Source organism: Dama dama, chromosome 2 (genome assembly GCF_033118175.1).
Source record: "Dama dama isolate Ldn47 chromosome 2, ASM3311817v1, whole genome shotgun sequence".
NCBI classification, from domain to species: Eukaryota; Metazoa; Chordata; class Mammalia; order Artiodactyla; family Cervidae; genus Dama; species Dama dama.
The window spans coordinates 24,785,291-24,800,252 of NC_083682.1; the positions used below are offsets into that span (position 1 = coordinate 24,785,291).

General features: G+C 38.3%; 1 protein-coding gene across 6 annotated transcripts in view; it reads right to left on the reverse strand.

Annotated features, from left to right (window-relative positions):
• Positions 1-14,962, reverse strand: part of UEVLD (UEV and lactate/malate dehyrogenase domains) — a 55,697-nt gene that overhangs the window by 8,993 nt on the left and 31,742 nt on the right. For 4 of the 6 annotated variants that reach the window (XM_061167842.1, XM_061167856.1, XM_061167862.1 and 1 more), the window contains 3 exons: positions 13,307-13,409; positions 7,524-7,694; positions 6,354-6,527 (listed from right to left, as the gene is read on the reverse strand). In XM_061167842.1, coding sequence (XP_061023825.1) covers positions 6,354-6,527; positions 7,524-7,694; positions 13,307-13,409 — 448 coding nt within the window. Of the gene's footprint in view, positions 1-6,353; positions 6,528-7,523; positions 7,695-13,306; positions 13,410-14,962 lie in introns of those variants that run through there. The other 2 variants (XR_009697060.1, XM_061167848.1) reach the window with 2 other exon arrangements.

Consider the following 14,962-nt stretch of genomic DNA (forward strand, 5'->3'; position numbering starts at 1 on the left):
GAGTTGACTTTTAAGAGCCATGAGAAAACAATGTTCAGAGAGATGGAGAAAGCTTCACTATATTCAAATTTGCTTCTGACACAGTCATTAGGATTTTCAGTTAAGTTTAGATAGACTTAATTATTTCATTTTTTGTTCACTTATTGCCCAACCATTCACACTTCCTAAGTGTATATTTATCCTAGTTTAAGGATCCCTTTCAAATATTGCATCTAATCAATCCTTATCTTTCTGGTTCTATTCCTTAAGAATAGTAATCCTCTGGTCCCAAAAATTTTAATAAAAAATGACCATGGTATAGTTTTTTTCCATTACACATAACACCTACCCCTTAGATAAGACTGATGCACACAGCAGAAGAGCTAACACTGTTTTGAGGTCCAGTCTCTGGATTTCTAAAACATCACTTGAAGGAGTTACCTGCACTTTACATGATTTCACTATCACAGCTAAAAACAGTAGCTCCAAATCACATGTTGTAATTAATTTGGTGGAGCATAGCAATGACCTATGGTTACAAAAAGATGGTATCAAGATCATTCATTCACTTCAAAACATATTTACTGAGGCCACTCCAAGTTCAAGGAGGTTACAGTCTGGTGGGGTGAAGACAGGTAAAGATGCGATTATAACACTGTGATAAGGAGTATAATAGAGGCATGAACTTACTTAACCTGGAGAATTAAGGAAGGCTTCCTAGGAGAGGAGGCACTCAAGCCCAGTCTTGAAGGATAAGCAGGACTTAGCCAAATGAATGGATGTTCAGGGAAAGGAAGTATCAGGTGCAAAGGCAAGGAAGCTTGAGAGAGCATGAGCCCCTCAGGAAGCTGCAAGCTGATCATGTGACTAGCATAAACTGCTTGTCAGAATGGCAGAAGATGAGGCTCAGGAAGGAAGCAGGAAACAGATCCTGAAGGGTCTTACATGTCATGGAATTCTTCCCCATGTCATGCTGTAATTGTCATTTGTAGAGGAAATAACTAAAGAGAATAATTTTACTTACACATATCTGTTATTCTTATAACTGTTTCTAAATCTTAATGTTGCCTACTTCAAAGTGTAGTTTTCCGTGTCCCTTTGCCAATTTTCTCTTCCTCACCATCTTTCCATCTTGATCACTGTCATAACAGCTACCATTTACTGAGTGTTTATCTGTGCCAGACACGATACTAAAGCCTTAAGAGAAATTATCTAATTAAGTCACCACAAGAAAAAGTACAGTTTTGCAGTCAGACCCAGGGTTCAAATCTCAGTTCTGCCCTTACTATATGTGTAATCTTGGACAAGTTGTTAAACTCACTGAGTCTTACGCTTCCTTGTATATTGATTTGGAAAAAACCACCACCTCCTTTTTGGGGTGTTTTTAAATTTTAAATGAGATTACAAAGCATTTAATACACGCACTAAGCACTGAATAAAAAAATAATTCTAATTTTGCTATGGTGTCACCAATACAAAGACATAACCAACTGGTGTCTACCCATGAAACCAGCAGAAAGTGAGTCGCTCAGTCATGTCTGACTCTTTGTGACCCAATGGACTATAGCCTGCCAGACTCCTCTATCCATGGGATTCTCCAGACCAAAAACAATGGAGTGGGTAGCCATTCCCTTCTCCAGCAGATTTCCCAACCCAGGAGTGGAACCCAGGTTCTCCCACATTGCAGGTGGATTCCCTGGTGTCTGAACCACCAGGGAAGCCCCGCAGAGGAAAACCAGCAGAGGGAGCCTCTGACCCAAGGGAAGACTACCTATCAGCGCATGCGTGCCTGCTAAGTCACTTCAGTGTCCGACTCTTTGCAGCCGTATGGACTGTAGCCCACCAGGCTCCTCTGTCCACTGGATTCTCCAGGCAGGAATACTGGAGTGGGTGAGCCATGCCCTTCTCCAGGACTCTTCCCAACCCAGGAAATAAACCAGCATCTCTTATCTCCTGCATTGGCAGGTGGGTTCTTTACTGCTAGCACCACCTGGGAAACCCAAGAATACTAGAGGGTGTAGCCATTATTCCCTACTCCAGAGAGGATCTTCCCAACCCAGGGATGGAACCCTGATCTCCTGCATCGCAGGCAGATTCTTTACCGTCTGAGCCACCAGGGAAACCCACCAATCAATGGATGTAATTATTTCTGAAACAAAGTAGAAGACATGATAAAAAGTGATCTGACAGCAGTCCAAGGCTCAGTGGTAAAGAATTCGCCTGTAATGCAGGAGATGCAGGTTCGATCCCTGGATTGGGAAGATCCCCTGAAGGAGAAAATGGCAACCCATTCCAGTCTTTCCTGGAAAATTCCATGGACAGAGGAGCCTGGTGGGCTACAGTCCATGGGCTCACAAAGACTCAGACACGACAGGGCATGAACATGAGACAAGACTAGACATAGGGAGATAGGTTGGGGAGTACATAAGTAGCTTCATTGGCATTCATAATGTTCTTAATTGAGTATGGATTCATGAATGTTTGGTCAACTATGCTTTAAAACAAATATATACATTATATATATATATTCTCTGTATCAAATATTACATAAACTATATTTAAGTAATCTCAATTCACATCCATCTACATCTATTTCTAGTTCAGCTCTCTACTTGAGAGTTCCATTCCTTGTACTTTTTTTTTTTTAATATTTATTTGTTTATTTATTTTTTGGCTGTGGTGGGTCTTCGCTGCTGCATGTAGGCCTTCTCTAGTTGCAGGGAGTGGGGCTACTCTTCCTGGCGGTGCATGGGCTCTAGGCGCAAGGGCTTCAATAGTTGCAGCTCTCAGGCTCAGCTGCTCCAAGGAATGTGGAATCTTCCTGGACCAGGGATGGAACTGGTGTGCCTTGCATTGCAAGGCAGATTCTTAACCACTAGACCACCAGGGAAGCCCAGTTCCTTGTGCTTTTACCCTACTTCTCTTGGACCTCTCTTATGGCTCATCAATACTGCCTATTATAGTCACTTTCTGTATCAGTCTCTAACCTGCCTAAAGACAGGGTCTTTATTCATTTATGTAGCTCCAACAGCAGTCAGCAAAGTGTCTTAGGTTTACTCATCGAGTCACACCATCCTTTATTTTCTCTTTACAATTTGAGATATTCATATAACCATAATGTAAAATGTTCTTATTAATTCAAAAATTATAATTTAGGGGATTGGTTACAGTTTGGTATTCCAGTACTTAAAAAGAATGAATGATATCTATATATGTTATTCTGCAGTCATTTCCAAGTCATAACAATTAGAAAGAAGGCAAGGTGGAGAATGATGTATGATATATATTTCATATGCTTGTCCTTACACAGAACATTTCTAAAAGGTGGCATTGCTTCTAGAGAGAGGGACTAGGTGTCTGGCATAGAAGGGAGACATTTTTCACTACATTATCTTTTTGTACTATTTAATTGTTTTGCAATGTGAATGTACGACTTTTTCAACAAAAGAACAGCTTAATAATTGACCCTTTCAATAAGGAGAAGGTACACAGACAAAATTCAAATTGGATCAGAATAAACAGCAACTTTATGAAAGAATAAACATCTTGAGACAATATATGGTTAATTGCATTTAGCTAGCAAAAGCTTTTAACTCAAAGGAATGAAGGAATCTGTGCGATGATGTGATCAGGAAAAACTTCAAAGCATAAGTAAGAGGGACTTAACTGAGACCTTGAAGAATAAGATTTGAATATGCTGAGTGAGAAGGAGAAGGGATTATGAAAAAAGTAAACACAGTGGGCAAAGATCCCTGTGGCTGAAGCAAAGCTGTGGGGCAGGGCCGAGATGCACAAGACCTGGTTTTAGTCCTTCTCTGACCTGAAAAGGTTCTTGGAGCGGTCACTCCTACTATTCCCGCATTCATTGCTGACTCCCTACCACAAACTGTAATCGATGACCCTTTGAGTGGCTTCCAGCTCTCTAACAACATGACTGCCTCCATAACTATAACTGGGAAGGAAGATTAGGGCTGTATTTTGGGACTACTTGAATAGCAAGTAAAAGAATTTAATGATTTGGTCAGAGGAAGCCTGTGAAAGTTTTTGAAAAGAAGAATGTGATTTAGGAAGACTGAATTAATATGTGAAACATACTGCAAACCCTGTAAGTTTTAGCTAATATCATTATTAATTTGGCATCATTTATAGGGTACACTAGAGGGAAAAGAGCAAATTTAACTGGGAGATTTACAATTATCAGACAGGCAAGAGATTAACATGGACCAGAACTCAAATGGCAAACATCTGGGGTCTTGGGTTTATTTGAATCCCTAGACATGTTACTCAGATACATCTCATCCAAGTTCTTATTTGCTCCCCTTTTCTCATTCTATTGATTAGTCTTTAGTGTCAGTAAGCATTTTGAGCCTGAAAAGCTATGTCTGCTTGAATCACGTAATCAGGTTTTATAAAGGTTTATTCTACTGCCTGAGTCAGTCTAGCACTGAACTTTCTAGGTAGCCAGTGCACAGTTATACAGACTTTAAATCTTCCTCCAGTTCTTGAGTTAAATGATCACTTCCTCACAGGCAGAAGAGTTCTTTTCTACATTATGCTCTACCCCTCAGCACCTATAGGATGAATAAAGTAGTAATAATACACTTCAAGAGTCAGACAGGACTTAGCAACTGGAACAACAACAACACACTTTAAATGAGGAAGTAATGAAATTCCCTCCAGATTACCTCTTCAACATATCACTCGCATGCTCAAATGCCTTTAATAGTTCCCCTCTGCCTGATAATCTTTCCAACCCTTTATCAGGTATTCAAGAAAAAAATACCTCCAAAATGAGTTACCAATGAGTTATCAACCAAGCTTATCTGGTTGAAACTCTGCAACAACCAGTCTAGATTTTTTTATCCCATGAATATACCATACCTAAGTGTGTGCCTTTGCATGTTTTCCCATTCCTGGAATGTCTCTTTCACTCTTTGCCTATTTATTTGAATCCTATTCATTCTTCCAAAGTGCAGTTCAATGATGGCCTGCATAGAATTTTCTCCAGTCATTTCAACCCATGTTAAATGCTCACTTGTAAGTGTCTAAGCACTGGAAGTCTAAAATATGTTCATTCTGGCCCTTAAGAGTATCCTGTACTTTTAACGTCAGCCAAAATAGTTTTATTAAAAAATTTTTCTTATTGCTCTAAAATAATTTTTTTAAAAGATTTTTTGATGTGGACCATTTAAAAAATCTTTATTTAATTTTTTTACAAGATTGCTTCTATTTCATGTTTTGGTTTTCTGGCCCCAGGCACGTGGGATCTCAGCTCCCCGACCAGGGACTGAACCCAACCCTCTGCACTAGAAGGCAAAGTCTTCACCACTGGACCACCAAGGGAAGTCCCTGGAATAATTTTTAAGAATGGTGAAGGAAGAGGCTTTGCTCTGTGCCTCTTCTGGATCACACTGACATCTTACAGTAGTGAGCAAGTATACTTGTTTAAAATGAATAAAAATGAGCAAATTCAGGAAAAAGCACTTTTATCACCAGACCAACCTGACTTTACAGCATGAGAGAAATAATAAAGAAAAAAGAGGTTATTGAATTAAATAGGGAAAGCAATCTTATGGGACAGGGAAAAAGGCTTTCAAATCTAGGGGGACTAGATTTTATGAATGGTTTCTACGGTAGAGACAGAGCATAAAGCAAGTAGCTGGTAAAAAGAAAAAAAAAGGGGGCCTTAAGGGTAAATAGAGTGATATTCTGTTTAAAAGGTGAGAAAGAGAAAGAGGTATGCACCTAGGGAGAAAGTCTGGACTTAGGAAAGGTAAGCAAGACTGCAGGATGGGAAAGTAAAGGAAAGAGTTCTGTACATGCTGTGTGTGTGTGTGAAAGTCGCTCAGTCATGTCTGACTCTGCGACACCATGGACTGTAGCCCGCCAGGCTCCTCTATCCATGGGATTTTCCAGGAAAGAATGCTAGAGGGGGTTGTGATGCCCTCCTCCAGGGGGTCTTCCAGATCCAGCGATTGAACCTGGGTCTCCTGCATTGCAGGCAGATTCTTTACCGTCTGAGCCACCAAGGAAGATCTATGTATGCTTTAGGGTTTATTTAAATGTTGCTCTCCAGAAAATTAAACTTTTAAATTCATCCTGGATGCTGAAATTCAAATACAAAATATAAAAATAAAAATATATAACCTAAGGAGTCTTGCCTTTTATTTACAGAAAAGTAAATACAACTAGAATGACACGTTTGTAGAGTTTATTCACAATACAGGGCCCCACATACAAAAGGCACTCAAATGTGGAAGGAAAACCAACTAGGCTCCACAACTGGAGTCCCCAGAACTGTGCATATGTGCATACCATGGCCTCTGATGATGTAGATTATCAATATACATAACTAATAAACATGTATTTCTTACCTTTGTCTTCTCCCTGCTCACCAACAACCCATACTTCTTTTCCTGAAGTCTGTGCCTTCAAGACATTTGTAATAATATATTGTAATCTTTGTGAATCCAGATTGCACCCAATTCCAATCACTCGGTTTGCAGGAAATGCACTCAGTTTCCAAGTCACATAGGTCATGATTTCCACTAAATATTACATGCAAGGTGAAAATATAAATTATTTTTTAAAATATACTTCTAGCCTAGTTCCTAAACAAAATATTTTAATAAGTATATCAAAACCTGTATATATTCTTCTTAGGTCTTAAATGCACTATGAAGCATTATTTATTATATAAATTTATTTTAATTAACAATTAAAAACAACTAACCAGTATTCAGCATTTTACATAACTTTGTATTAAATATAAAATTTTAAGAGTGGAAAACAGATCATGTCCTAGAGCAGTTAAGGATGAAAGATGAAAACTGGGTATAGAAAACCAGAAGATAATTTTTTTCATTGATCAAGTTCTCTTTTACATCTAGCTTAAGGTGAATTTCTTCCTTGAAATTAAAATACTGATTCATACACCACCACCATGTAGTACAGCATTATCAACAAAAACAGAACTATTTTTTTATTCTGTGCCAAAAAGATGTCAGGAATTTAAGACCAACGTCTTTCAATTAATTACTGTAAGAAAACAAGTGAAATGCCTATCATACTCCTCTATTGGGAACATTAAAAAAAAATCTGTTCACTCATTTGAGTCCAGTACCATCTAATCCTTTGAAAAAATTTCTCAAGTAATTTGAGAAACAATTTAAAATAAAAAATGTTAAAAATCCACTCTGGCCTGCTCACTATAGCATCTTATGACACTTCCGAGTTAATAAAATATCTTTCCTGTAAGATATTGCATCATGGGCGTTTAACTGTTTTCTCACTGTGAAAGGCATGGCTAACATATTAATAGTAGTACTGCATAAAAAATTGTAAGTTGTAACCTTCTAGTTAATGCCAGTCAGTAGTAGTAACTGGCTGACAGGACGTGGAAAGTGCTGCCTTGTTCATCAAAAGAGCAATTTAACTGAATACTCCAGCTGTCCCTTTATAACCCTGTTTTATGACTTTTATCAGAAATGGCAATTCTACTGAGGCACTGGGGCATCAAATTCATTTAGAATAAAACCTTATACCTGGTTGAGATGCAACGAGCAGGATACCGTGCTGACTATAATGTCCCAGAGCTGGGACAAGGGCTCTGAACATGTCCACATTGCTCTGTACCACATCGAGGTAGGACTGAGAACTACCCAGAGAGTTGACTGTGAAGATCACCACCTTGGAATGAGCAGAGGCAGACAAATCTAATGAATAAAAAGAAACAGTCTGAGCTCAAGATAAAGGTTTTAACCAAGTTCTTGTTCATGATGATCAGGTTTCTCTTTTCTGCAATTACACAGCTTTTAGCAGTTGCTTCCAGATCAACCCTGTCTCCATAGGAAGGATAAGAAAATGCTGAGATCTGTTCCAGAAAGAGAATTAGAAGCAACAGTGTATCCCAAGGGAGGAAAGAGCAGAAAAGATAAAATAAATTACAGGATCCATCCAGACTTTACAAGCAGGGATTTGGGTTTTTATATAATTCACAATTTTCTCAGAAAAAATAAATATATGCTATAGGCAGAATGCACCTATAATCACTTACATCACTGATTTTTAAACTGTTAAGTTTGGGAGTCCTAGAGTTCCTTGAAAGTGACTCAGAGACCATGCAGGAATAGTAAAAAGTGGAAAGATGGCCGGCAGGCACAGCTTCATGCTATTTACTTTGACCTCTGCAAGCAGTGCACTGCTGCTTGTATCTGCTTTATTTATTAAGGATTCTACTCCAAAGAGGAAAAAAATGATCTGAAAATCTTTAAATAGTGTTGGCTCATTTTCTACTTTTTCTTACACTGAAGCCCAGTATTTTGGTTTTAGGTTCTTCTAATGGGACTTACATATAAGCAACTGTTATGACGTAGGAAAAGCAGTTCAGAATTCATGCCTCTCCTTATGCACACTTAAGCTATTTTACAACTGCATTACTTTCTATTACACAGTATGTCTTGCAGTAAATTGAAACTGAAGTCACTCAGTCGTGTCCGACTCTTTGCGACCCCATGGACTGTAGCCCACCAGGCTCCTCTGTCCATAGGATTTCCCAGGCAAGCGTACTAGAGTGGGTTGCCATTTCCTTCTCCAGGGGATCTTCCCATCCCAGGGATCAAACCCAGGTCTCCCGCATTGCAGGCAGCGCTTTACTGTCTGGGCCACCAGGGAAGCAGTGTCTTGCAGTAAATACATGCCAAAACAGTGGCCAGAACTGTCAGCATCAGAAACAGCAGAAAAATAATAAAGTAACTAGAGAGATACCAGTTCAGTCAACACGTATAAATCTTTATTAGCATCCTAGTGAGACAATGAGTAGATCCCAGGGTTTACAGTCTTAATTAAGCCTCTTAAGGCCATTTTTCTAAACAAGTTGAAGAAGGGAACCTGTGTGCAATGTGTCTGTGAGATGCATTATTCAATTTTAGTTCATATTCTGACACAATTGTGAGGGTAGAGATCCAAGAAACTGAAGTCCTAGATTTTAATTATGTTTCTCCATGAGTACTCTTAATTCCTATGTTCTAATGCTCAGAGGAAATACCTGGTGATGAGTCTAAATCTCAGTACTGGAAGACATGAGAAGTGAAAGGTATATAGTTAACACTTCCATACCACTTCTATGTGCCAGGTACTGTTCTAAGACCTTGACATGTACGTACTCATTTAATGTAATCCACAACACACTGTGGGGTCCATATCATCCCCATTTTATAAATGAGGAGTCTGAGGCATAGAGAAGTTTAGTAACTTGCTCAAAGTTATAAAGCTAGTAAATAGCAGAGTCAGAATTCAAGCCCAGGCAATCTGGCTTCAGAGTGCTGTTGAACATTATGCTATATTTAGAAACTCAGTCCTATACTCTCATAAAATGAAAGGAAATTGATATCTGGAAGGATGAGGGAGCTTGTTCATATTATTAAATATCAGTGAACAGTTAACTATGACCCTACAACCAAGACAGGCCCCAACCTATCTTGCCAGGATTTTTCTTTTCTTTTCCTCCTGTAGCTTCCTCTACTTCGAATGATGGAAATGCCCTCACCCTCAAGGATGACTCTGAAGTAAACAGAGCAATACCAAGTGCAAGAAAGGCTTCCTGCTTCAAAGCCTTTTACTCTCTCCATAGGCCTGGGGTGGACTACAGGCTTCTGTAAGTTTAAAAAGCACACAGGTGATTTTCACACAAGTGATCAACCTATAACCCACTGACTACTGAACAAATTTTACTTTGTTCTCTATGTCAGCAACAACTTACAATATTCAACTACTGAACATTTTTTTCTCCAGGCACAGACATACCCATACACACATTTTTCTCATATATGCAGAGACTATTTCTGGAATGAATCATAAGAAATTGGTAACAAACTTATTTGAAATGCTAGTGTGACTAAAGTCACAATCTCTCTGAGCAATCTATAAAATAAACTAAGAGCAGTAATGGGATATGAATACATGTAAATTAGCTAGAATACATTACTGATTCCCTGAAAAAAACATGGCATCTATAATTATTATTAAAAGATAAGAGACCAACATAATAGTGTCTTCAGCCAGGAAATGACATGATCAAAATAATATCATAGGATAATTATTCTATTAGCTCTGTTTAACATAAAAGAAATCAGCTAGAAGGAAACAGGAACCTTCTTGTACTGCTGGTGAGAGTATAAATTAGTACAACTCAAAAATATTTATTTTAAAAAACACCTTTTGTGAATTCCCTGGCAGACCAGTGGTTAGGACTCTCTGTGCTTCCATTGCAGGGGGTAAGCACTGAATCCCTGGTCTGGGAACTAACATCCTGCATGCCTCAAGGCACAGCAAAAATTAAAGAAAAATTTTACTTAACATAAATAGAAACAACTTTTGACCCAGTAATTCTACTTTATCCTACTGGGTAGAGAAATACACAAAGATTTTTACATTACAATGTTCTCTGTAGCATCATTTGTAATCACCAAAAAACAAACAAACAAAAAAATTAAATGTCTACCAAGAGGAGATACTCATCCATATGATGGAGTATTATTAAGAAGCTGTTCAAAGAAATACAGGTATTTAGATCTCTACGTGCTGTTAATAATGATCTTCAAAATGATACTATAAATTCATCAATAACTTTAACACAGAATTGCCGTATGACCCTGTAATTCCACTTCTGGGGACATGCCTAAAGGAACTGAAAAGAGGTGTTCAAACAAATACTTGTACATACATGCTCATAGCAGCACTACTCACAATAGCAAAATGATGCAACCCAAATGTATAGCAACTGACAAACAGATAAATAAAATGCGGCACATCCACACCACAGAATATTATTCAGCCACAAAAAGGCGGGATGCACTGATACACGCTACAATATGGATGAATCCTGAAAACATTCTCCTAAGTGAAAAAAGCCAGGCACAAAAGGTCACATGCTATATAGTTTCGTTCATATGAAATATCCAGAAAAGGCAAATCCACAGAACAGGTCAGTGATTGCCCGGGCCTTAGGGAGAGGGAAAATAGGGGAGTGATTGCTTAAGGTATGGAGGGTTTCCTTCAGGGGTGAGAAAAATGTCCTGGAACCAGACAGTGGTGATGGTCGCACAACACCGCGAAGTGCCCACTGTCCCTAATGTAAATTTACGCATATGTATTGTAGCACAATAGAAAGAAAAGGGGGGTAAAAATATTACATGCAAAAAACAAGTGCAGAACCAGTTTCCCCAATCTGACTCCTAAAGCAACTACTCTTTTAACAGTTCCTCACTATTTCTCCAGATTTAGTCTATGCACACACTGTTTGTTTATGTATATATAGTATGTACATTTGCAGGGTCATATACACACATGTATATCCTTCTCCAAAGTATTTTAGCAGCTATCTTAAAAAATCCAAACGGAGCAAAGTACAACACTAGGATGATCATCAATGTCTGTCATGATGGGGCATTAGTAAAATGTCAAAATGAGCTTACTTTGCAGTAATTATTAATGCGCTTTTCCATATCATAGAACATATCTGAGATGTTAGTAACATTAAATCACTTCATATAAAAGTAAGTAAACTGTTATCAGGAATATGCAATCAAAATTAACAAGGGGAACATGAAAGTTACCCCAAAATAGTACTCATTCATTCAAAACTCCTTACTTGGTGGCAAGCACCAAACCCTATATATCTACTCCAAGGACTGTGGTCTTTCAATTACCTGAAACAACAGTTACTGATGGTTAATGAGACACACAGGAAGAAACAGTTTCCTCAGGTCCTAAATGGGCTCACAGCCTTGAGGGTCCATGTACTAAGCAGTCTCCTGGAGAGATTTGGAAGGGTTAAGAGGTCCCTTAAGAACTTCAGTACCTGGAAACGGCAGGCACAAGACAATACTCAGCTCCCCAAAGGATCCTACAAAAGGATCATTAAGGCAACTATTGTACTCCTTCCAGAGAAGGAAAATAAATCCATTGTATCTTACAGGGATCAAGAGACTTGCCACAACTACTATATCCAATGTTTATAACCTATAGGTACAATTTTAACTTTTCTGATCCACTGTGGTTCTTAGTACATTCAGGCTTGTGAAATCATACGCTTCGCTATTTCACTTGGAAAATATGGTTAAGAAGACTGGAGACCTGCCTAAGGAAAGGCAAAGGAAAGCTAAGCAACTATAACATATTATAACCTGACTCTAGTTATAATCTGTTTTCTGAGACTAAACATTGTCTAGTTCAATGGTCTTCCAATTTTTTTGATCATGCATCCCTAGCAATAAAGTAATTTTAATCCCCAATCATATTTATATTCACCTACATATATATATGTCTATACTAATATATTACATACATTGTTAAATAGATGCAAATCTTCTGAATTAAAAAGAGGAAATAAGTATTACTTTTTAACATTTTAAATTTCATTTATTAATGATATAAGCTCTCATTTTGTTCCTGTTAAAATTCACTTTAACAATATATTTTTAGTGAAATCAATGTGAATTTAATTTTTTTTAAAAAAAGTCTTGGGTTAGCACTTTGCTATATACCAAGAGGTATATATTAATTCCCATTTTACAGATAATAAGATTGAACTTCAAGAGATTATATAATCTGGCAAATGGCAAAACTAGTATGCAACCCCCAATCTGTCTAACTCTAAAAACAGTGTTAAAAAAAATAAATAAATGAAATAAAATAAAAACAGTGTTATTAACCAATATATTATGAAAAAGGAAGTATTTAGAGAAAATAATTTATACTAAGGTGTGAGTCACATACCAAGAATAAATCCTTCCAAACAATATGAATGTTATCTGCTTATCTCTTATTAACATCATTAGTTGTAATCACTCTATGACTTAAGGTAAGTCCCTTAATTTATATGAATCTTAGCTTCCCAATATGTAAACTGAGGGACTTGGACTAGGTGATCTTTAAGATGCTTTCAGCATTAAAATTCTAGGACTCCAGGCAGAACAAAGAGAATTTTTAGGGCAGTGAAATATTGTTTGATACTATAATGGTAATACATCTTTGGTTTGTCAACATTCATAGAACACACAGACAAGAGTGAATCCTAATGTAAACTATGGACTTTGGATGATAATGATGTGTCCAGGGAGGTTTGTCAATTGCATGACTCAGGTAGGGGACGTTGACCATGTAGAGCCTATGCATGTACAGGGCAGGAGGTGTACAGAAAACCTCTGTACCTTCTGCCCAACAGCACCCTGAACCTGAAACTGCCCTAAAAAATATAGTCTACAAAAAAACTGACTCAAATACAGAGGCAAACAAGGCACAAATCTTTGAAGCAGAACAGCCAGACCTTTGCTGATCTCCACATTAGGCAGGTTGAAGATGTCAAGGTCCATCATCCCTCCTTTGGTCCCTTCTGAGAAGTCTAAAAGGACCAGTTTGTCTGCAATGCCCTGGACAGTGCAAAAAGAAAAAGAACAGTATTACACTGAACATGGCCAGTTATTCAGTTGAAACTTATTCAGAAATGAGAGCTAAAGAATGTGTTTGTGTGTGTGCATGTGTGTGTGTCTGCTCAGGGCCTCAGTTGTGTCCAACTCTTTGGGACGCCATAGACTAGCCTGTCAGGCTTCTCTGTCCATGGAATTTTTCAGGTAAGAATACTGGAGCAAGTTGCCATTTCCTACTCTAGGGGATCTTCCCAACCTGTATCGGTTCCATCTCCTGCATTGGCAGGCGGATTCTTTACCACTGCGCCACCTGGGAAGCCCAAAGAAGAACATACATAGGCCTTATGTACTCTCTTATGAAGGAAGTAACACAACAGCAATAAAAGGGATATGCAAGCAAGAAAACAATATCATGCACTTGAATGATGTGATCCTTTGGCTTAACTAAAAACTGTGTCTAACCCTTTTGATGAAAGTGAAAGAGGAGAGTGAAAAAGCTGGCTTAAAGCTCAACATTCAGAAAACTAAGATCATAGCATCCGGTCCCATCACTTCATGGCAAATAGATGGGGAAACAGTGGCTGACTTTATTTTTCTGGGCTCCAAAATCACTGCAGATGGTGACTGCAGCCATGAAATTAAGATGCTTACTCCTTAGAAGGAAAGTTATGACCAACCTAAACAGCATATTAAAAAGCAGAGACAAAAAAATAAATAAATAAAAAGCAGAGACATTACTTTGTCAACAAAGGTCCACCTAGTCAAGGCTATGGTTTTTCCAGTGGTCATGTATGGATGTGAGAGCTGGGCTATAAAGAAAGATGAGCACCAAAGAATTGATGCTTTTGAACTGTGGTGTTGGAGAAGACTCTTGAGAATCCCTTGGACTGCAAGGAGATCCAACCAGTCCATCCTAAAGGAGATCAGTTCCTGGGTGTACTGATGCTGAAGCTGAAGCTCCAATACCTTGGCCACCTGATGCGAAGAGCTGACTCATTTGAAAATACCCTGATGCTGGGAAAGATTGAGGGCAGGAGGAGAAGGGGATGACAGAGGATGAGATGGTTGGATGACATCACCGATTCAATGGACATGGGTTTTGGTGGACTCTGGGAGTTGGTGATGGGCAGGGAGGCCTGGCGTGCTGTGGTTCATGGGGTCGCAAAGAGTCAGACACAACTGAGCGACTGAACTGAACTGACAGGGTTTAAACAGAAAGTCACAAATTGCAGGTTTCTTTTGATGGGATAATGAGTAATAAAGATGACATGGTGCACTCAATACGTTTGCTGTTGTTTTTGAGTTTGTTTTTGTTTTGTCATAACTTCCATTCTAAAGAATCTAGAGTGATTTTTTGGTCTATTTTAGCACCGTTGGTCATTTAGCATTTGGTTATTTTAGCACCATTTGGTCATTTCTAGCATGAAAGTCAATATTAATGCCAAGTTTCTCTAAAGAAAACAAAAAAGGTAATAGACATAGAGCTAAAACAAAACCAATTATCATGCAGTTCTCTCTCCCAGAGATCTCATGGAAAATACTCCACATGCCGGTAG